General features: G+C 29.8%; 1 protein-coding gene across 3 annotated transcripts in view; it reads right to left on the bottom strand.

The window, feature by feature from the left end:
- Positions 1 to 813: 813 nt before the first annotated feature.
- The window catches only part of Cpx (synaptic transmission protein complexin), a 214107-nt gene continuing 192158 nt past the window's right edge, over positions 814 to 22762 (bottom strand). For all 3 annotated transcript variants that reach the window (XM_083039196.1, XM_083039202.1, XM_083039211.1), the window contains one exon: positions 814 to 21114. In XM_083039196.1, the coding sequence (XP_082895322.1) occupies positions 21041 to 21114 (74 nt within the window). In that variant the 3' untranslated portion in view covers positions 814 to 21040. The remainder of the gene's footprint in view (positions 21115 to 22762) is intronic.

The following is a 22762-nucleotide window of genomic DNA, read 5'->3' as shown; positions in this document are numbered from 1 at the left end:
AATTAATCTTGATTCTTATTCTACTCCGCGTATTAATTTGACACAATTAAAAATATGTTGCCTTTTTTTGGCCAGGTCTTACATTTTTCTTAAATATAAAAAAATATTTAAGATATAAAAAAATCAATGCGTATTAAACTGTTAAATAATTAAGAAAATTTAAAAAATATAAGAAATATATAAAAAATTGAAAAGTGTGTAAAAATTTCGATTATGTATTCGTAAAAGTTCACGTAATATGCGCGTAAAAAATCAACACAGTAATTCGAGAGACTTTGTGAGTACTGAGATGTCAGATGCGGGTAAATTCGATATTTCTGAAATTGTGTCACGATGAAAATTGCTTAGCGCAAGTTTTGTAATTGGAATTTGATCGCATAAACAGATAATGCGCACACACAGCAAACATGCGCTAATTGTATTTCGATGAAATTCTCAATTTCAGCAATACAATAATATTATTATTTAAGCCTTTTTTGACAAGTATCTCTAACGTGCTAAAATTTTTAATTCTAATCTCTTAAATTCATGTTCAAGAGTTGTGACTTAAAAAAAGTAAAATTTATAGTGCGTACAAAGTTGAAAAAGTCTAATGAGAGTTTTAGGTATAATTATATATGTATAGTATCTAACTATATAGTAAAAAACAAAATATAAGGCTAAACATTTTCACTTTGACTTTTTAAAAAATAGTTTATCGAGAAGAAAGATGTATTATAGAGAGCTCATTGAAGAGAAGAATATTTATTTTTAATTTTTGTCACAAATGTAGGATCTGGTGAGGGAAGTATTGGATGAAATAAGAAAATAAAATGCGTTTAGTTATATATATTTTCGCTTTTTATTAATTTTCAACAAATATTTCGGATTAGAATCGCTAGAAAAAAACAAACGTAAAGTTTACTCGAGCAGTAAGCGTCTCCTCTACTGGGATACATTTTTTTTCGAGACACCCTGTATATCCTGCGAGAGTGTATACTTGTGTGGGTGAATGTTGGGTGGTTACTTAATACCTAAGAGTTATATACATACATACATACATATATATATGTATATATACACATATATGTATATATATATAATATATATATCTAACAACAATATAATATTATCATCGTTTGCCTCCTTCTTTTCTCCTTTTTTTTACTTTGTTTTTTTTTTAATGTTACATAATACATTATTATTATATTCAACAATAAATCCGTTTGTGTCATTCCTTTATCGATTAGATTAGCCGCTACGCACTGCTACTTTATACAAGAGTTTTACTCCTCTGCTATTTCATCTTTTTTGCTTTGCTTTCCTTTGTTCACGCGAGCGCTCTCTGTTCTTTCTTCAATCTTCTTTTCTTCATCCGCAAAATAATTCTCTGACGCGATAATTTCAGAATTTCTGGTCTTTTATAAAGCAAAAGATGCACACAAGTTATGAATGATCTAACAATTAAATTTGTATAAATAGAATTCATTTAAATTTTAATACAATTTATTCGTTTACATTAATACTATTTTGCTCAAAGTAAAATCCTTCTCCATCTACATATTTATCCGAGCGATGTATTTGATGGATTCTTGGAGAAACACTCGTATTATTGGAACTTTTCGATTAAAATATTATTGAAAATAAAAGATAGAACATTAACACGTATGCATTTAATTAAATTACGTATTTTGTTCTGTTTTTATTACGCTCTTGTATATTTAAAAAATAAAATTTCTTTTTAAATTCAATTGCCAGATATCACATGAATACAGATTCGAATAGGCCATCAGAAAGTTATAAGTGAATTTAATAAAATCACAGTTTCTTAATATTTTTTACCAAGATATTCAATACGTTGCAGATTCTATAACAAAATATAAGATTTGGTTTACCAATTAAAGTTTAAAATATGTCAGCAATTAAAGATTCATACATTTCGGAACTCGATTATTAATTTTATGATGCAAAAAACCCAAGAGATTGAAAAAAGTGTAGGGAAACACGATGGCGAAAGGTTCTACAAACCGATGAGTTTGTTCGCGAGTTTCCTAAAAGTCCAGGCTTTTTAGATCATTCACGACCTTCCCATTCATACTCCGAGCAAGCTTCGTGCGATTCTCGTTCATTTCCTTTTTTCTCACTCTCTACTCGATGCTGCTAAAATTCCCAAACAATTTTATTCTAAATCGTTCTAATTTAAGGGCACCTTTTCGCAGATATCTGCTAATAAAAGAACATAAGCTCAGATTTACTTTTAAGATATCTCAAGTTACAGGTTAGATTAACCCAAGCTTAATCTTTTATGCAATTATCTCTTCATTTTTTCTCTCTCCTTTTATCATAACATTTCTGAAATAAAATATTCAGTTTTGTTTTGCGGAGATGTTATAGATCTCTCTCGCTATCTCTCTCTCTCACTCTCTTTCTCTCTCTCACTCTCTCTCTGCGAAAAGTTGTCACGAAAGTTTTCAGATTTTTCGCTGTTAATCCTAGAATTCTAGTTTCTCTCTCAATATATAATAACCAATATAATATTATAATTTAAAATACTATTATAATATAAAATATTATTTTTCTCGAGAGAGATATACCGGGTGTTCCATTTTAAAGGACCCACTCAAATATCTCAGAAACACTGCGTTAAATCAAAAAATGTTTCCTACAAAAGTTGTAGGGTTTCGAGGGGGACATAACATAGTAATATTCATATGACCTTGGGCGGCGTCTCCCAGGTCTCTCCAAGGTCAAGTGAAGGTGAGAATAAATTTTTTAAATGGAAACCCATATTTTTTATTACAACATCTTTTTCTACTAATTAATTTGAACAACTTTTATCTGAAGCATTTTTTTATTTTCTTCAAAATTCATTCTCACCTTCACTTAAGGTTAACCTTCACTAACCTTGGAGACGCCGCCCAAGGTCAAATGAATATTACAGTGTTTCTGACAATGAGATATTTGAGTGGGTCCTTTAAAATGGGACACCTGGTATATCTATACATATATACATACATACACATGTTGCGTATGTGTGTCTATGTATATATGTATGTATGTTATGTGATAAAGTATTATAATGTTAAATTATAATTTTGTTTCTCGTTATATATATATTTTAGAGTGAAATGTGTCTAATAGTTTTTTATAATATGAAACATAAAACATGAAAGCAAAGTTGGTCAATAACCTCGTATTAGAATCCCGGAATGAGGTTGATCATTATTTACTTAAGCACTCGATTGATAATAGTAATTGTAGGCATCGATAGTATTGCTTCTCGGTTTAAAGAAATGACGAAGAGTCTGGTCCGCAATAACAATATCGAACATACGCTACCGTCAAGAACAAATACGACAATTATTAACATTGAATAAGGCAAAAGATTCTATTAAAACCGTCAAAGAAGCTTGTCACAGTTTTATAACCTGTTGAGGATCCCTATATCTCTCATAATTTTATTCTTTATTATACTTTATTATACTTCAAAATGTTGCGCATGCGCGCGATAATGTTCAATTCTAAAAATTAAAAGAGAGAGATTACCCTCCCCCCCATTTCTTAATTTCAATATTTTTTGCTATACTTTTAGCATCTCCTTTCTCTCTCTCTCTCTCTCTTAAATTCCTCTTCATCAAATTTGTTTGTTAAATAAATTTCTCCATCTTTTTTTTTATTCCACAATTGTGACAACTTGTTTGATGGTTCAGCACTCCAATAGGTTATAATAACAGAAACATACTAATATCAATCAACATTAGACAAGTTTTTAATCTAAAACAATTTATACAATCTTCAAACATTTGAATTGTACAGTTCAAATGTTTGTTGTACAATATTACGAAGTTAATATAATAATTTCACGCATTTAAGAAGTGATCACGTTTACAAAAATGCGATTTTTAATATAATAATAATAATAAATTCTAAAAAGTAAGTGCAACGTTCAACAATATACAGGGCGATCTTAGATCAATGACATTTTCTTTTTGACCTAATCATCGATTTTATTGTTAATATTAAATTAATTTTGGCAAACATTTAGCAAGCAATAATATCAAGGCATCAATATATTTTTTTTTATATAAGCAATCGAAAATAAATCTTTGAAATTGCTGTTAGACGACAAAAGTTTATTTCATATTTACATTTAAACAATTTTGAATAGTCTTTAAGCTTAAATCAAAAGCTTTAATTTGAAATGGATTTTGAAAAGGTTTGGTTATTTATAATATTGAAAAATTTTTTTATAATATATATTATTATTTTATAATATATATTTTTTATAATATATTATAATATTATAATATCATAATATTTCAATATTATAATATTATAATATTATAATATTGAAAATTTTGAAAATTATAGAAAGTTAATTTGATATTTGAGGATAAGGAAATATAATGTTAATTAAATTAAATTCTTGAAATTATAATCTGAAATTATTCCCATAAAAATTCTACAAATCGATAAAAATGCGATTGATCTAGCTATCTTGTATATACGATTCCGATGACAGCGGCAATAACAATAACTCGTTTCCTACAAACATCGCACAAGTTCGCTCGGACATGTTGGTATAACGTATCATTCCTAACTCGAATGGCAGTCGAAAAATGCGGAGTCTTTTTAATACTTTTCCTTTCGCAATTCATTCATCAATCAATTAATCTCTCTCTCCCTCTCTCTCTCTCTCTCTCTCTCTCTCTCTCTCTCTCTCTCTCTCTCTCGTTTCCATAAATATTCTCTTAGCACTCTTTTATATATAAATCTAAAGTACCTACTAACCTACTCATCTTAACCACATTTGGTTTGTTAATTTCATTCTTAATGATGTATCTTGTTTAACGCCTAACTTTTCTAGTTACAAGTGTCCCTGAACTATCATGCTTCTCATAATTTTAGAGAGAAAATGGAGGAGAACGACTCTTGTTTGAATGTCGGGAGAGAGAAAGGATGGGAGGGAAAAAGGGGAAAGAGGAATTTTCATTCAAACATTTGTACATAGTACCTTCTTGTCCCGCTAAAATCGAGAGAAATGTGATAGTTGGTGGACAAACCTGTACAAAATGATCATCATCGTCATCACCTTTCGCGATGTGAGTGATCGTATATAGTATAATCGATTAACGTTAATTATCATTATTACTTTATAATGCGTTGTGTCGTTGTCTCTGAATAGCCAAGTCGGTGTTGGCGAATTTCCCAAACGTTCCTCGAGATCCCATATCGATCAATTTAAGAAAACAATTGATTTGTTCAACGAATAAATTATAACTTTCGAATAGTGTAATACTAATATTTCGGTTGACGAGATTAATTGTGACGAAAAAAGTTTCAATATATCTTGAAATCTGTGTTATATCACAGAATCTAAAACTTGACGAATCCTCGGATCTAGGAATTCGAGGATCTATATATAAATCCTATGAGAGAGAGAGAGAGACGCGCATGCGCGAATATCTAAGAGTTTAACAATCTACATTTCCAAGGATATAAGAATTCGTAGATCCGAGAATTCGCTTAAGATTCAGATTTAGTAATAGGATTTAATATACCGGGTGTCCCATTTTAAAGGACCCACTCAAATATCTCAGAAACACTGCGTTAAATCGAAAAATGTTTCCTACAAAAGTTGTAGGGTTTCGAGGGGGACATAACATAGTAATATTCACATGACCTTGGGCGGCGCCTCCAAGGTCAAGTGAAGGTGAGAATGAATTTTTTAAATGGAAACCCATATTTTTTATTATAACATCTTTTTCTACTAATTAATTTGAACAACTTTTATCTGAAGCATTTTTTTATTTTCCTAATATTTTTTCTTCTTTTCAAAATTCATTCTCACCTTCATTTGACCTTGGAGACGCCGCCCAAGGTCATATGAATATTACTATGTTATGTCCCCCTCGAAACCCTACAACTTTTGTAGGAAACATTTTTCGATTTAAGGCTCCTGGGTGCTCACCGCGGCCATATTGGAATCGTGACGTCAGAGGCGAGAAAACACACGCTATTTTTTTTAGATGCCATTTCTAAATAAAAGCATATTTGTATAAAATAACACTTAAGATCTCTTTAATACACTTCTAAAAAACGCCGAAAACTATTCTTTTCCCTTGACAGTCAATCAACAACCGTAAAATGATCGAGATATCAGACTTTGACATGCGGAATGACTGCGCATGTGCAAAGACCAGAAGGACTGGGCCTCATAATATTACATTTTACAGCTGTTGATTGATTATAAAGGGAAAAGGATAGTTTTCGGCGTTTTTTAGAAGTGTATTAAAGAGATCTTAATTGTTATTTTATGCAAATATGTTTTTATTTAGAAATGGCATCTAAAAAAAAATAGCGTGTGTTTTCTCGTCTCTGACGTCACGATTCCGACATGGTCGGCAAGGTACCAGGAGCCTTAACGCAGTGTTTCTAATAATGAGATATTTGAGTGGGTCCTTTAAAATGGGACACCTGGTATATTTGTGTCGAGAGACCTATATATATCAAAGACCTATGTGTGTGTGTCAAAATGTTTCTAGGGTCCTCGAAGTTTATTTAAGGCTTTATCTATGACCTAACAGGACCTATTTAGGAACTTTTTCCTTCAAAACACGAATGTCGCGTCTCGAGGAAGTGAGAAACCCGCGCGTATATTGTAAACTTCCCTTTTGTCGTATTCGCTCTCTGTTGCGGTTTCATTCACGATAAAACTATTATTGTAAAAACGATAACGAGTTAAAATGTAAGTCGAGATGTTTCCTAGAGAATTTATATACATGAGAAAAACATAACCGTCTGCCGCCTTGATCCTTAAAATTTTCGCCGCTATTTGCGACTTAACGAAGTTATTTCTTCTTTTTTTACGAATTATTAACTGTTTTTTCCATCCTCTTAACAGTTGTCTTGATTATTAAGAAGGATTCGTATCTGTTTATTAGATGCACGAAGAAGACGGAGGAACGGAATAAGTGACGATTTGCATTTAAAAAAATTCAAGTCTTATCGAAATTTCAAATTTGTTAACAAGAAAAATAATTGGCACTTTTTGTGTAGGTTGATTAAATTATTCAATTATTTAACTTTTTTATCGAGTATATATATATTTTGCACTCGATAAAAGTTATTATATTTTTTTTACATATTATTATATAATTTTTTTACATATTATTATTTAATATATTAATTTTATATATATATATATATATATATATATATATAAAATAATATATTAAATAATAATATGTAAAAAATGACATATAGGAAATTGTTTATGATATTAAGATCGAATGCTGAAATTTCAAGATTTTTAAGATTTCTCTGAAATATAGATATAAATGTGTAATGCAAAGTAAACTTGTTCAAGTTTATTTCGCTATTCCATTCCTCCTTCCTATTTATTCTTCGACGAACCAATCACATTTGAAATTTATCCGCTCTATCGTCAATCTATGATCGGCATGGAATCGTTCCTTGAACGACTTTAACATCGACGGAAACAATTGATTCGAGGAACGATCGAGCGATCAACGAGATTCCGTAGTCTACGATCAGTGAAGGGGAGTTAATTAATGGCCTCGACGCTTCTTGCGTGACTGCTGAAGTTAAATACGATTTGTATTTAGTCTAAGTACAGCGTAGAAAATTCGAAATATCACCGTGTCCGTGTATATATGTATGTACGTAATGCGAGTAGACAAGTGTATAGAAAGTAGTAGCTGCATTGTTTTCTTTCTTCTTTCTTTTGTAAGAAAGAACATACCCACCCCACGTTCTATTACTTGCCTACTTTGATCGTACATATAAGCCATAATTTTTAGATATTCTCTACGTCGGCGTTTGTACTAACAATAAGTAAATGCAATGATAATCGTTAATTAAATTTGCTGGATTATCTATATTATTCTATATAATCAATCATCTGCGCGTTTATGTTCCCTCCAAGTCACGAAGTGAGACAAAAACTAACTTCACTTCACGGTAGATCAGCCGATAGATGGATCGTTTTATTAGCTAAATATTCAGTACGTCGAAGTATTTGCGGGATGAGCCTTGCATTATATATTTTTCGAGAGTATTTCGTTTTTTTCTTCTTCTTTCACATCACGCGAAAATCTACGAAAAACACGAATCATCGAGTAAGCTTAACTCGTTTCCCCTTCTCTTTCTGTATCTTCTCCTCTTTTTTTTTTGACATGTATGTATATAGTATATATATCACGTGCCACGTGCCGCGCGAAATTGGCTTAGGGTGGCTGAAGGAAAAAGGGGGCGAAAAGTGTTAGATTCTTTAGTGTGTGGAAAAGTTATGCACTTGTTTTGTAAGTAGATACTACATGCTATGCAGCACGCACGGGAGACAAATTTAAAGATTAATTTGAGCAAGTCCGAGAGTATTTCAGAGATACAAGTATGGCCATAGAGAAAAAGACGCAAACTTTTCTGTTCTTTTTCTTTTTTGAAAATGTCAGAAAATTACGATTAAGAAATAATGACAGAGGAATAGAAATTAATGATCAAATTTAAATAGTATAATCTATTTTAAGTATTAAACGTGCGTAAAAGGTATATTAGGAATAAAGAATAAAGATTTAAAATAATGGCAATAGTAGTCATGTATGTGTTTAATTTATGCTAGATAAATATAAAGATCTGACTTTTGTTAATTCTATTCTAAAGTAACAATACTTGATAATAATTTAATAAAGAAAATATATTTTAAAATTAATAAAAGATCAAACGTGAGATGGAAGGTAGAACAATGAGATTCAATTTTATGTTAATAAAGCTTAATATAAGCGATTGTTAGCGAGTAATAAAACTCGACACAAATTTCAATGTGATAATTTGTGAGTTCTATGTATATGAGTTTCTAATTTTTATTTCTAACCGCTTCTTCTAATCTCTATGTTTGCAATTCATAATAAATCATGATTATAATTGAAGCGACAGATGATTATAATTAATGAGATGGATAAATGAAGAGAGAGAGACGCAAGATAATAATGTGAGATGCGTCAGGATTAAGTTTTTTTTTTTTTTTTTTCATTTTCACTGTTTAGTACATCAAGCTGTCGTGCAGAAAATTTCTTCGAATTGCAGAAATTTTCCGACGATTCTTTCGTATTAGCGACATGGCGACGAGCATTATTATCCCTAAACAATATAACATTTACAATTTAATTGTAAATTCTATTCTAATAATTTATATTATAGACATCTGATTTCATTGACCTTTTTTTTTCAAAGAAATTATTTTATTACTTAACATAATTAGATTTGATATTAAACGAATAATATATCTTTATCAATTATAATAATAAATACATAATAAGTATTAATATTTAATAATAATTTATAATTAACGTTTTTATATATTTTTATATATTTTTATATAGAGTTTGTAATATTCTTGGAGAAATAACAGTCTTATATTGTTTAGGGTTAATGTTGATTATTAAGAAATAACAACGACACACGACATTAGTCAGCAGTAACATCAGCATCAGCGATAACATCGACACTCCGATGTTTCTCTACTTTACACGCGCCATATTTTCCTCTATTTCACTACATAGATTATTAGGTATAGAATAGAGAAATAGGGTGCAATGCACACGACATATATACGCGTTACATGTAAGAGTAATTATATATCATAAGTGATAGTATACTACTAGAGAAGTCACAGAGATAGCTAAATATTTAATAAAGAAGAAAGTACACTACATTGCATCTCATTTCCAAGGAATTGAGAGAAAGAGCATACGATTTTTCCATTGAACAACGATATTTCGATGTAAGCAAGATATTTTTCGCCCTCGAGATTCCAGACTCCTTCAACAGTTATCGTGAAACGATTCGCTGTATATTGATATTTTTCGTAAAATTTTATGAATTTTATTTTTCTACTCGTAAATGTTGCGCGAGTTTACTTATTTATCTGACAAATTAATTATCAGTTTATCATTGTAATTCTCTGATAATTAAATAATTAATATTTTTCAAAATTAGTCAAAATATATATATCTCGAGGGTGAAAAACAATTTTTATTTTATATTACTTCGAAGAAAAGTTGGCGAATGCATCAATCAGTTTAGCAAAATTTATTTAAACTTTGCACTTGACGTATAAAATTCAAATTGTTTTAATTTAATCACGTTTTAGATTTAATTAAATGAATCATTTCCAAATATTTTTAATATCAAAAATGTCAGAAAATATTAATCCAATGAAACAGCTTTCCTCGGCTTTTGGCAACATTACTTACAACGGAACACGATATATTTCATATCTATTTCTTTGATATCGAGCTTAATACTTTTTTAGTAGCTTAAAGAAGCAAAGCAAAACCGATCAAGAGAGAAAAAAATATTATGTACTTGGTACATGATAATATATATGTGTGAAATTCGGATAAGTGCAAGTACATTAGTTGATCGATGCATTTCACTCAGGTTTACATTCATGTTCTTTGAATAGCAACAATGACATATCGTTACGACATACGAAGATTGCATGCATATCACACACATCTTACGTAATATGGGAATCAAAAATTGTGAAAATTGTTCATTCAATTTTAAATCGAAGTATCAATTAATATGAAGTAAGCGAAAATTTACATTAATAATAATAATTGTAAGATTTCTTATTAAAAACATGTAAATCTCATATTTCTCTTCATGATGATTTAAAATTAACAAAAAATAAAATATAATTAAAAAGGAAAGGTAACGCATTAAGTAGCAGAAATCTTAATTTTCTTCTTATTTTTAGAGAGAAATGGAAAACAAATACATTTAATCATACATTCTATCACAATGTTTATTCCCATATTTTTAAATGCTATGTAGAGACACAGTTTTCTAGAACGATAGCAGCTAAGAAATTAGTACACAGAGATTAATGCAGGGTGATTACGATTAGAGGAGAGTAAGTCGCGATAAGTGAGACGAGAGAGAGCGATTAAGCAAAATATTTTATGTCACTGTTAATTACTGCGGTTTAAGTGGTCATTACAATTAAGTAGATCAAGGATAACGTCTCATTGTCAGTCATGATGAATCTATCTATTTTTTTCGTTAGAAGATTTAAATTATTGGGTGTGTTGACGTGGTTTTAATTACACAATCCGCTTTTAATTGTTGATTAAAATTTGTTCCGGGGAACATTCCTGGTCCTTTAAGTGTATCGCCGCATCTCTTTATACAAGCGAGAGCATTAAAATTTCAATTCTAAGAAATTTCAATGTTCTAATGATTATTAGAAATACACCGAAATTTTTAAATTTTTTATTAACCGTTTTGTTTTTAATAAAATTATAATTTAACGAATTTGTCTCAGAATTTTAATCTCTCCGTTCTTCCTGAACTTGTAATAACTTTTTAATGTAATTTTCATAATAACTTCTATTATTATTACGTCGATCATTTTATATATAAGTCATTATAATGACTATAAAATGGAAATAATATAAAGGATAATAAATCTTAAAATTTTATTTAATATATTTTATATTAAAGTATAAATATAAATATAAATAAGAATTATTTTAATATAAATTTTGATATATTAGGAAAAATTAATGCTCGCGCTTGCACAATTTTTAATCAATTCCATGGATATACTTGTGTGGTTCACACATCTATAGCGGATAAATACATAGTATGTATCGAAAATTATACGAGAAAAACTATGCATATATCTTCCATGAATCGATTTACATTGAGTATTTAATTGACTTTGAGTATAACATCGCTTCGGATAAAATCTGAATCTGCACATCGCGAGGATGTTTGAAGAATATAATAGCGATATCATTGCACACACACACCATATACCGGTGTCCTAATTCAAAACTCATAACTACACAACTCCGAAAATTCGGAAAATATTATTTAAGCTTATAAATCAATAAAATCTTTTATAAAAAAAATTGTTTTCGCAAATAAAAGATTTCCACTTCAGCTTGAAAAATTTGTTCACTTGCACGAAACGTTTTTGTGCATAATTATATATATTAAAATTGCGGATTCTGAAATTTTTCGGGATGTGGAAAATTGAAAGAAAATATAATCTAGCCAATGTTATTAATTTGACGATAAAATAAAAATATAATTTTTTTTATCGTATGTAGTTATGAGATTTAATTAGGGTAATTAAACGTGCAAGATGATTTATAGAGGAAAGAGCATAAAGTTCGGCCGAGATCAGATCTTCGAAAATGATCTCATTGTCCGTTTGTTTCTTTATCTCTGATAACAAAATATTTAGATATATGTGTATATGTACGTACACACACTTGCACATGCATATTATATATTATACATACACGTACACATATATGCATGCGATATCTTTTTGTATATATATACATATATATTTTTTCTCTTTGATTATATTAATCCGTATCTTTTAAAATTCTAAAAGGCTGACGAAAATTCAGAAAATTATAAATTTTTTGTAACAAAAATATATATACATATATATATATATATATATATATATATATATATGACGATTCTAAAATACTATAATACTAATAATGACAATAATGATAATAATACTAAGTACGTATTTAAATTATTTTATGACTCAAATAAGCTTATAAATAAAATTAATAATATAGAATTATATTAATAAAGCAGATTAAAATGAAAAAATATATTATTTTTGTTATATATTTATTTTTTATATATTTTATATGATAGAGTTATTATATATACTTTTTATTCATAATTTCACGAATAAATAAAATACAATGTAAAAGAGAGAGAGTTGTACACGGGAACTATAGCTCGAATAAAACGCACGACAAATTTTAGTGTGTTTTTGAAATTGTGGTAGACACATCATATATTATACATATATTGATTGCGCCATTTGAGATTAATTGCGGAACGAATTACCCATCACAGGATAATTTTCGAAGATCTTTAGCTAGACAAATAGTAAGACGAGAGAGCGATAAGCTGTGCGACGAAGATGACCAATCAAACAGCGACATTGATGAAGAAGAAGACACGATAAGTCGAGCAAAGATTCCACATGCACATCGATAGATACATGAAAGAGATTACATATCGAATGCACGTCAAGAATATATTGTAAAAAATAATTTCTTGTTTTTTCTCTGCATTCTGGATATTATATCGTCCATTGATTCTTGTGCGTGAATCGTTGGAGATTAAATTGCCATTTGACATTTTTCTTGCATTATTAAAAATTAAAAAATGGAAAAACAGTATATAACAGGAGAGCGAGCGAGCCAGCGAGCAAGAGAGCGAGAGCGAGAGCGAGAGCGAGAGAGAGAGAGAGAGAGAGAGAGAGAGAGAGAGAGAGAGAGAGAGAGAGAAATATTATAAATAAAAAATAGTTTTAATTGAACTAAAATATATGAAGAACACTTTTGCGATCTGACACAGTTAATTTCACAATTAATTTCCTCGTATTTAAATAAACTCGCATTTTATGAAATGATATTAGCATTTAATTTAAATAAGAAAATATTAATTAATTAAATATAATATTAATTACTAAATAATTAGCTGATGATAATACAATATTAATAATGAACTAATAAAATTGATAATTAATAATGAACTAATAAAAATTTTAAACAAATAAAAAATATAATATATTAATAAGAGTAAATTAATATCAACTAAAGTGAAGAAAAGAAAATTTGTTCCAGATTTTTGTATGAATTTAATGAGAAGTAAAATTTGCTACAAATTTTGTGCTAATATAATTTCCTGTCTATGACATTTTATTACAAATATAATCACAAGCAATTGCTTGATCATCCCTTATGGTATTATGTATTCAATAATCTTTTGAGAAAGGATTAATTTTTTTCATCTATTAATCTGTGATTGGACATCAATCACTCTCATTGAAAATGCGCCTTTAAAAATTGCAAATCAAATTTTTACGTGAAAGCTTTAATGAAAATACTTATCCGTCTCCCAAGCAAAACCGAAAAGGGAATAGGGGTAAGTCAAATGCTGAAGGAAAAGTTTTTCGTTTGCTTTTCGCGGGCAAACAGCTGCGGAGTCGCATCGAATGACGGACTTTTCTTCTCTAAAAATCATGAGAGAGAGAGAGAGAGAGAGAGAGAAAGAGAGAGAAAGAAAGAGCTGAAAGGGATAAAACTGAGAGGAGGAAAAAGGAAGAATAGTAGCGCGTTGTCAGCGATTTTTCCGAAACTTTTGACCGCCATCAAACTTCGTGATCTTCAAAAAAGGTGATTTTGTTGTTTCGGCGAATTGCGGGAGAAAGTTCGCGGTCTTTCGCAATGAAAGTATAGAATGAATGTGCAGAGCGCGCGAAATGTCCTCCTGACTATTTATGCTCGTAAAATAGTGCTGTGTTTATTTAATGATAATTAATCCACGGATAGCAGCCCCGTCTTTTCTCGGATTTATATTTTTTATATAAGATCAGATTCTTTTAGAATATTCTCTTATTTTAAAGACATTCTCTTATTTTTATTAATTGATTTATTTGTATACTTGGTTTTATTTTATTAATTTTTTAAAAAACATGTTTTTTAAAAGAAGAGTTTAAAGAAACACAATCAAAAATCAAAATCAAATTGTTTGTTAAGCAAAGAGTTTACTAAATATTTACTATGGATTTTATTGGTTTTGGAAAAAAAATTATTGATATCCCCTCCCCCTTTATTCTCTCTCTCCCTCTCTCTCTCTCTCTCTCTCTCTCTCTCTCTCTCTCTCTCTTTCTTTCTCTTTACATGAATAATACAGTTAAAACACAATATGAATATAATTACAAGATTAAAATATAAAATATGAATAAGAAGAAAAGATAGAAAAATAGGTAAAGAGATAACAGCGAAACAAGTAAAAGATAAGAAAGAGAAAGATGTGAAAAAAATAAGAAATATAGAATGCAAATAAAATTAAAATAATTTAAAAATTCCTAAAATGTTAGAAATTTATTTATTTTGCCAATAGAAAGTAAAATTTCTGTAATATCGAGTTTGTAAGCGGAAACATTAAGTAGTAAGAAAGTTTAAGTTTAAGAAGAAGATAGAAAGTGGAGTTAAATTGAATGATTATACATCTCTAGAATAGATGATAATTTAAAATAATTATTTTTAAAATTATAAGCCAATAGAATAACATTCAGCTGATCTGTAGTCATTTCTCTATTTTATTATTAAATTTTTCCGATTTGTCACGTCTTATGAAATCTAACTTTTGTATCGAGTTAATTCAGATAACAAACTTTTTTCATTTCATTTTGAGTTACATAATAAAAAACTTGAAAGTTATCCACAAAATTCCATTATCGATTAAGTTCGAAAAATTAGAAAACGTTTAACAAGATGATTAAAAAACCAACACATTAAAATTGAAAATAAATAAATACTTGTCATAAAATTACTTTGATATTGTCTTATCAAAACTGTGTTTGTTTCAAACAAATTTATCGCGTTATTATTTGTCATTTATTATTTACGAAACGAATGCATTAATTTATTATCTTACTATCTTACTTCCGTCAGGATTAAGAAAACGATGTGAAAAAAATTTAACGTTTCCAAATAAGAAAATACATCTTGCTTCTCTCCGTCTCCCGTACAAAAATTGTTCTATAATATGTATATATTAAAACTTCTTTCCCTCTCTCGCTTTTTATATATATTCCCATTTCTTGCCGCACACAAATTTCATATGTATTTCGAATGTATATATATATATATATATGTATATGTATGAATGGTACAAGACAGTTCTATAATTATTGCGCTCTAAATATATAAATTTAAAGCCTTTTTAATTCTTTTAAAAAAAATTATATTAGAAAAAATTTTGAAGATATAATTTTCAATATTAAAAATTAAATAAAAGATATTTAACAATGATAAAATTAAATGCAAGTTAGATATTTAACATCAAAAATTGGATGCAGTTTGATGTATCAAAATTCTCATGATGTATGCGGATGTATATATGTGTGCGTATGTATATATGCGCGTGCGCGTGTAAATTGAAAAATACACAATAGATGCGGAAAATATAGAATTCTGTATGATGATAGAATTGATTGATGCAAATTAAATTTACAAAGTTTCCAGTTTCGATAAGTGAGAGAAGAGTATCACATAAATATGTATATCCTTAAGTCACACATTGATTGACGCTTGCAGTCAATGCTCTGTTTAGCTTATCAATTGTCTATACACTCATATTTAATATAAAAATAAGAATCTAATAATATATAGGAGTCTTAACTATCTAATAAAACATATAAAATATTAAAAGAGATTTGGTGTATAAAATTTGTTCTGATATAGAAAACAGAAACAAGGATTCAAAGATATTTTAACGTTAATTATTAAGCAGTGTAATTAAATAAATTTGATTTACAATTAAATATTAAATTAATGCGATAAACTTGGAGAACAATAACTCTTATATTTAGAGATTATTTTTTTATCACAAACATTAAATTATATATAACGGAATGTTTAAAAAAATATAAGAAAAGATTCTATATAAAAAAATTTCAAAAATTTAGAAAACAAAAACAAGTCCAATAACCCTCTCCTGGCTTATATGTATTGGTTTTCTTCTTCCTGGTTTCTAAATTTAATAAAATTTTATGCGATCTTTTCTTGATATTGTTTCTTGTTATTTGATTTCTTTAATTAATTAAATCTTATTCAGCTTTTGAATAGCAGAACAATGTCTATAGTTATCTTCCATGGTTTGCGATAATCGTTTCCGTGGCGCTCTCGAAGTTTTGCCTTTAAATATCGGCTCGTAACAATAATTAGAAGAGAGCGTATTACTAATAATGACAATAACAATATAATAAGAACTCTTCCTTTCGTCATATCGCCCTCTTCTCTTAAGTACAGTTAAAACAGTCGTCGAACGAAGTTCTAGCAACTATATAACTCACACAACTAGTTATTATTATTTATTTTTTTTTCACTATCTCAATAGTTCTTCTTTCTAAAAACTTAACGTGCTAGCGTACGTTTCTTTTTTTGCTTCTTTCGTCTTTTTTTATTTATTTACCTACTTTATTTATGTGTGTATATATATATATATAAATATTTATGTGTATATATATTTATTTATATATATATGCACGTAAAGATTTATCGTCATTATGACGAGCATAAGAAGCTACACTTTCTGCATCTTGCGTTTTCGAGCACGTGATATTTGCAAGCATATACAGGGTGTCCCAGACCTACCGTATAACCTGCTAATGGCAGATTCCTGGGATTATTTGGAGACGATTTTTCCTCAGCGAAAATGTCGAGGGAGGTCGTCATTTTCTGCATGTTCCCAATTTTTGTCATCGTGTATCTTTGTAATTAAGCCTTAAATTAAAATTCTATTAAAGTAAACTCTACCTGAAATTAACCGAAGAATATGATTTTGTTTAAATTTTATTTCCACAAGGCTTAGTTTGCGAAAACCCCTTTATTTTCAATTGCTCGAAAATTATTGGTGCCTCGACATTTTCGCTGAGGAAAAATCGTCTCCAAATGATCCCAGGAATCTGCCATTAACAGGTGTACCACTAATTCTGGGACACCCTGTATTTGCTCCGAGAGCCGTATGCTGCGCGACCAGGTGATGCTATGCATTGTTATTGGATCTTCGAGATGCTAAAAGGGTCCTAACTTTTGACCATAAAACGTTGCCAACTACTAGCGAAAATTAAAAATTTCTTTGCTGATTTATTTGTCGATTAAAGAGCATAACTGCATAATTAAAAAAAAAATTTGTCATTGACAGATGTTACTTTATCATCTTTATCTCTTTCATCGTTAATCTATTTCATATTTCCTGTGCAAGTCAGATCAGCAGATTTAAATTTCAAATTTGTTATTTAACATTGATGAATCATGAACTCGACGTAAGTCATTCGTTGATATCTGTCTTCGATGTTTATTGCAAAAGAATTATGGAGAAAGAGAAGATGTAATGTAGAATGAATGTCAGGCTAATAAAAGCAGGAGCGCAGAAATCAAAGCGCTAATATATATATATTCAATGTAGTTTAAATAAAACGTTTCGTTCTCGTTTCGGGCCATCTTTAGCAAATGTCAAAATTTACATAAAATTAGAACATTAATTTTGAAGTGAGAGATAGTCTGAAATTTTTAACGTTAATGTTCTAATTTTATGTAAACTTTGACATTTGGTGAAGATGGTTCGAAATAGAATCGCGAAATCTATTTGTATAATTAAACTATACTGAAGATAAACTTTTGAGTTTTCTTCATTTTGACTCTTATTTGCCCGATTTGTTCTATATTGTATAAATAGAGAGCTATATCTATTATTGATAAGATATAATGTTCCCAGAAATTCATTGGATATATAATTATATAATAAGATAAGATTGATTTTTCAAATAATTAAAAAATTAAGTTATAGTTATGCCAATATTGATATCAATCCTTAAAATGTTAGGATTAAAATTCTCTTCATATATAATTTTTGCAAATTTTACCTTTAATTTAACATTTTTATTAGTATCACATTCTAATATCAAGATTTTTTACATCCAGCCATTATTATGCGTGATGTTATTATACATCTTGTCTTTTTACATCATGATGGAAGTAATTTGCATAACTAGAGAGAAAGCCGTCGTTTTATAGTCAAAAGCTGCGACAATTACTGTCTAAATGAGAAGAGTTTATAAATACCATAAAAAGATACATAGCAGATAAATCAGAGATAATTAATTCAGATTGTATATGTGTGTAGCGGTATAAATGTCAGTATACAGTTTTTTTTTTGCATGAGACGAGTACGTTTTTGAGCTGTTAATTGACAATCTAAAATAGGGAAGTTTTGAGGTTTATATTCCAATATCCGACTGGGTCCGATATTTTCTTTTATATTTGACAGCCAAGTAGATCCGATTTACTAACCGTAGCGAGTTCCTAAAAATGCCATTACATTTCTTTTCGCACGAATAGTATTTATCGAATATACCTGCGCCGAAACGTGTTATTAGTTGTCGGAAATTTAAGAAGCCTCGATGATTCCCCTCCCCGGAAAATTTTGCAAAGACGTTCCAAAATTATTTCGCCTCGGAAATGTTATGTATGATAATAACCATCATATATCTTTATCCGAGACTGCTATTCGTCAGGATTTCCCCTATGGAACGTAAACGTCGCGCCATTTCTCTTCGAGAGAATCAATTAACATGCCTGAAACGTTCGTGGTGTGTACGACAATCGATCTTAGAGCATAGAATAACTAGATATTCCATAAAATATCTAGAGGGAAAAAGAAACCGTCTGATATAATCATTAAACGATAAATCTCTCATTAATTTCCCCCAATAATCAATGGTTGATTATATTCAAACCACGGCCAAATTGCGCCAAAGATTCTCTGTAACTGTAGAATACCTAGACGAACTATAAATAGAAAATAACTCATCAGTATCTACAGTTGGATACTTCACTCCTGCCATACCAGATTTAATTGATTCGCGTTATAAGCTACACTACGACTAAACACATTCTACAGAACACCTAATTATCCTATATAAAACGTCATTTCGCACTTGGTTTTATATAACTGCAACAATTACATAAAAAACTCACACTCTGGTCGAGCCAGCATTCTCTCCCTTTCTCTCTTCGTCATCATTTACATCATCATCACTCTTGTCTTCTGAATTTTTTTTTTCCATCACAATATTTCGATCGTATATATCTCGCTCTCGCTCTCCTCTGGAAGTCTTTTTCCGTCTTCTCGTCACGCGGTTTGCTGATTCTAATCATGATGAGATTTAGATTTTGAGATTTCTAATTCCTTTGACACTAGTTGGTCTATATATGCAATCTTCTCTTCTTCCTTGTTCTTTCAAGAAACATATTTCTCACTTATTTCGTGCTTCTTCAAGGCGGCAAATCATCAATTGTGTGTCGATTTTTCTCTAATGATTTTTGGCTTTATTTTTTTGTTCTTCAATGTCGTCAATGCTTGCGTCTCTTCGTGCACTAGACAGGGAAATATCAGGATATTCATCGAGAATTTTTTTATGTCCATCTTTCTTGTGGATTCTGGATTTATAGTCGTTTATCGTGAGAAAGAATTAATCTTGATATATTTTCTTAACAAGTCTCTCTTTCCAATCTCATTCTTTTCTCATTCCGTTGATTTATATAAAGATTTCTTCCTAATTTGTTTTATTTACTGTATAAATATACATCAGCAGTTTATTCGACTATTTGATTAATTGTCTTTGTTGAAATATTTATAATTGTTATTTATTTAAGGTTATCTTCCAAGATTTTGCGTTTTTTAATTGATACTTTGTGTTTATTAATTTTATTAGTACTTATACTTTCTCTTGTTAGATTTTGATACTTCTTGAGAAGCTTTCTTTCTCTCCAGTATTGCATTCTTCCTTAAGTGTTAGTTTTTTATTTTTAGTTTGTAATTTTCTTTCACAATTCTAGTTACCAACATTCTTTCAAGTTTCTTTCAATTTCTCTTTTTTTTTTAGTAAATTTATAATTTTCTCAATATCTTATAACTTTTAATCTTCCTTGTATGCGAGAGAGAAACTTCATTCCGTATTTCTCTGCAAAAATAATATTTTTCTCCCTCTCGATTATCTCTGATCCGGTAATTTTCATGCAAGACGGAATTCTCAACAGAATCATCATCGTCACTTTTGATTTCTAAAGGCTGCATCCAAACGTGACGGCAATGAAAAAAAAAAAATCCTTTAGGAATCTCCTGAAAATCTCCGCGGGAAATAAATATCGTCCTCGTTCATTTTGCTTTTGGAAAAAACAACGATCGACTAATCGATTGCTGGATCTGGAATCAATTTATGATTGGTCGACACGGCGATGTGTCCAATGCTGATGACTACTCGGCATCGTATCGTTTCTCTTTCTCCCATCTTTTTTGTTACCACTCCCTTTTTTATTCCTTCCGGCAGCAGGGGATGACAGACGGACGCGATTCCGACGACGACGTACGGCATCGTCGTCATCTTTCTCGCAAACCGCGCGATACGATAGGCTCATTGGAGGCTACACTTACTTTCGATTTGCGATTTGAGCTCGTTCACCTGCGTTTCTATCGTATTTCTCAATTCTGAAACAAAAGGGGAAAAAACATGCCTAACAAAACATAGTACAGTAAAGACTTGAATGGAAAAATAATGGGAATAAGATATAAAAGGTCGAGGTAATTATTTACATTAAGGCCGATTTCGCAGATCTCAATGATCTTGATATATATTATTAAGGACGCGATCCTAAGCAACTATCGAAAGGTTTTAACCGTCGCTTATAGTCTATTAAAAAGTTATTAACGAAAATTTAATTAATATAGAACGTAATTTTCTGACATTAAGGCTCCTGGGTGCTCACCGGAGCCATATTGGATTGTGACGTCAGAGGCGAGAAAGCACACGCTGAAAATTCTTAGATGCCATTTTTTAATGAAAAGATATTTCGATTAAACAGCACTTCAGATGGCTTTAGCACACTCTTAAAAAACCCCGAAAACTATCCTTTTCCCTTTATAATCAATCAACATCTGTAAAATGATCGAGATATCAGACTTTGACATGCGGAATGACTGCGCATGTGCAAAGACCAGACGGACTGGGCTTCATAATATTACATTTTACAGCTGTTGATTGATTATAAAGGGAAAAGGATAGTTTTCGGGGTTTTTTAAGAGTGTGCTAAAGCCATCTGAAGTGCTGTTTCATCGAAATATTTTTTTATTTCGAAATGGCATCTAAGAAATTTTAGCGTGTGTTTTCTCGCCTCTGACGTCACGATTTCGACATGGTCGGCAAGGAGCCAGGAGCCTTAATACTAAAAAGTACACGCATACAAACACACACAATATATACAGGGTGTTTTTAAATAAGTGCGAAAAATTTTAGGAAATGATTCTTTGTCAAAAATTAAGGGAAGTTTTTCATATAAACATATATTTCTCCCTATATCCTTCCTTGAAGAACATTCTTCTAAAGGGGGAGGTAAAAATTAGGTTTTTAATTTTTTTCTCAAATTTTAGACAAGTTAAAGAAATGAAATTTGGTGGATATTTTCCACTAGTGAAAAAGATATTTATTAATATTTTTTTAATCTTCCCGTGTCGTTATAAGGGGGTGAAACTAACAACCTTATTCAATTTTTTATTAGAATTTTTTAACGAACCGGAATGTGATCATCTAAAAACATACGTTAGAAAGATTGATTCTTTTAGAAACATTTTATTTCTTTTATTTCTTTTTGTAAAATCAATTGTTTTCAAGAAAAAAAATAAAAACCTAATTTTTACTTCCCCTTTTGAAGAAGTGTAACTTCTCAGGGAGGGATATAGGAGTATATGTTTATATGAACCTCCCCCCCCTTAATTTTCGACAAAACTAATCATCTAAAGTTTTTCGCACTTATTTAGAAACACTCTGTATATGGTGTATAAATTCCCTTCACCTCTCTCTTAAAAAAATTCTAACTTATATATACAACCCAAATCTAATTTTAATTTAAAATTAGAAATGAGTTAGGGGGGTTAAAATTTTTTGAGATTAGGTTAGGGACGCAGAGGAGGAACAAAACCCCCAAATTATATATTCTTTTTTAAGCGTACATAATGTCAAAAAAATAATTATACTTTATTCTAGTGAAATGTGTGATCTGCTCTAATGTAAATAATTACCAAGTCGATGAAAATTTGTTTGTCTAAGGTTGACCTATTTATCGAATAAAATATAAAGAAG

This window comes from Prenolepis imparis, unplaced genomic scaffold (genome assembly GCF_030444845.1).
Source record: "Prenolepis imparis isolate NDT839.2.m4 unplaced genomic scaffold, iyPreImpa1.0 SCAF_1, whole genome shotgun sequence".
NCBI classification, from domain to species: domain Eukaryota; kingdom Metazoa; phylum Arthropoda; class Insecta; order Hymenoptera; family Formicidae; genus Prenolepis; species Prenolepis imparis.
This window is presented reverse-complemented; position numbering and strand designations above follow the sequence as displayed.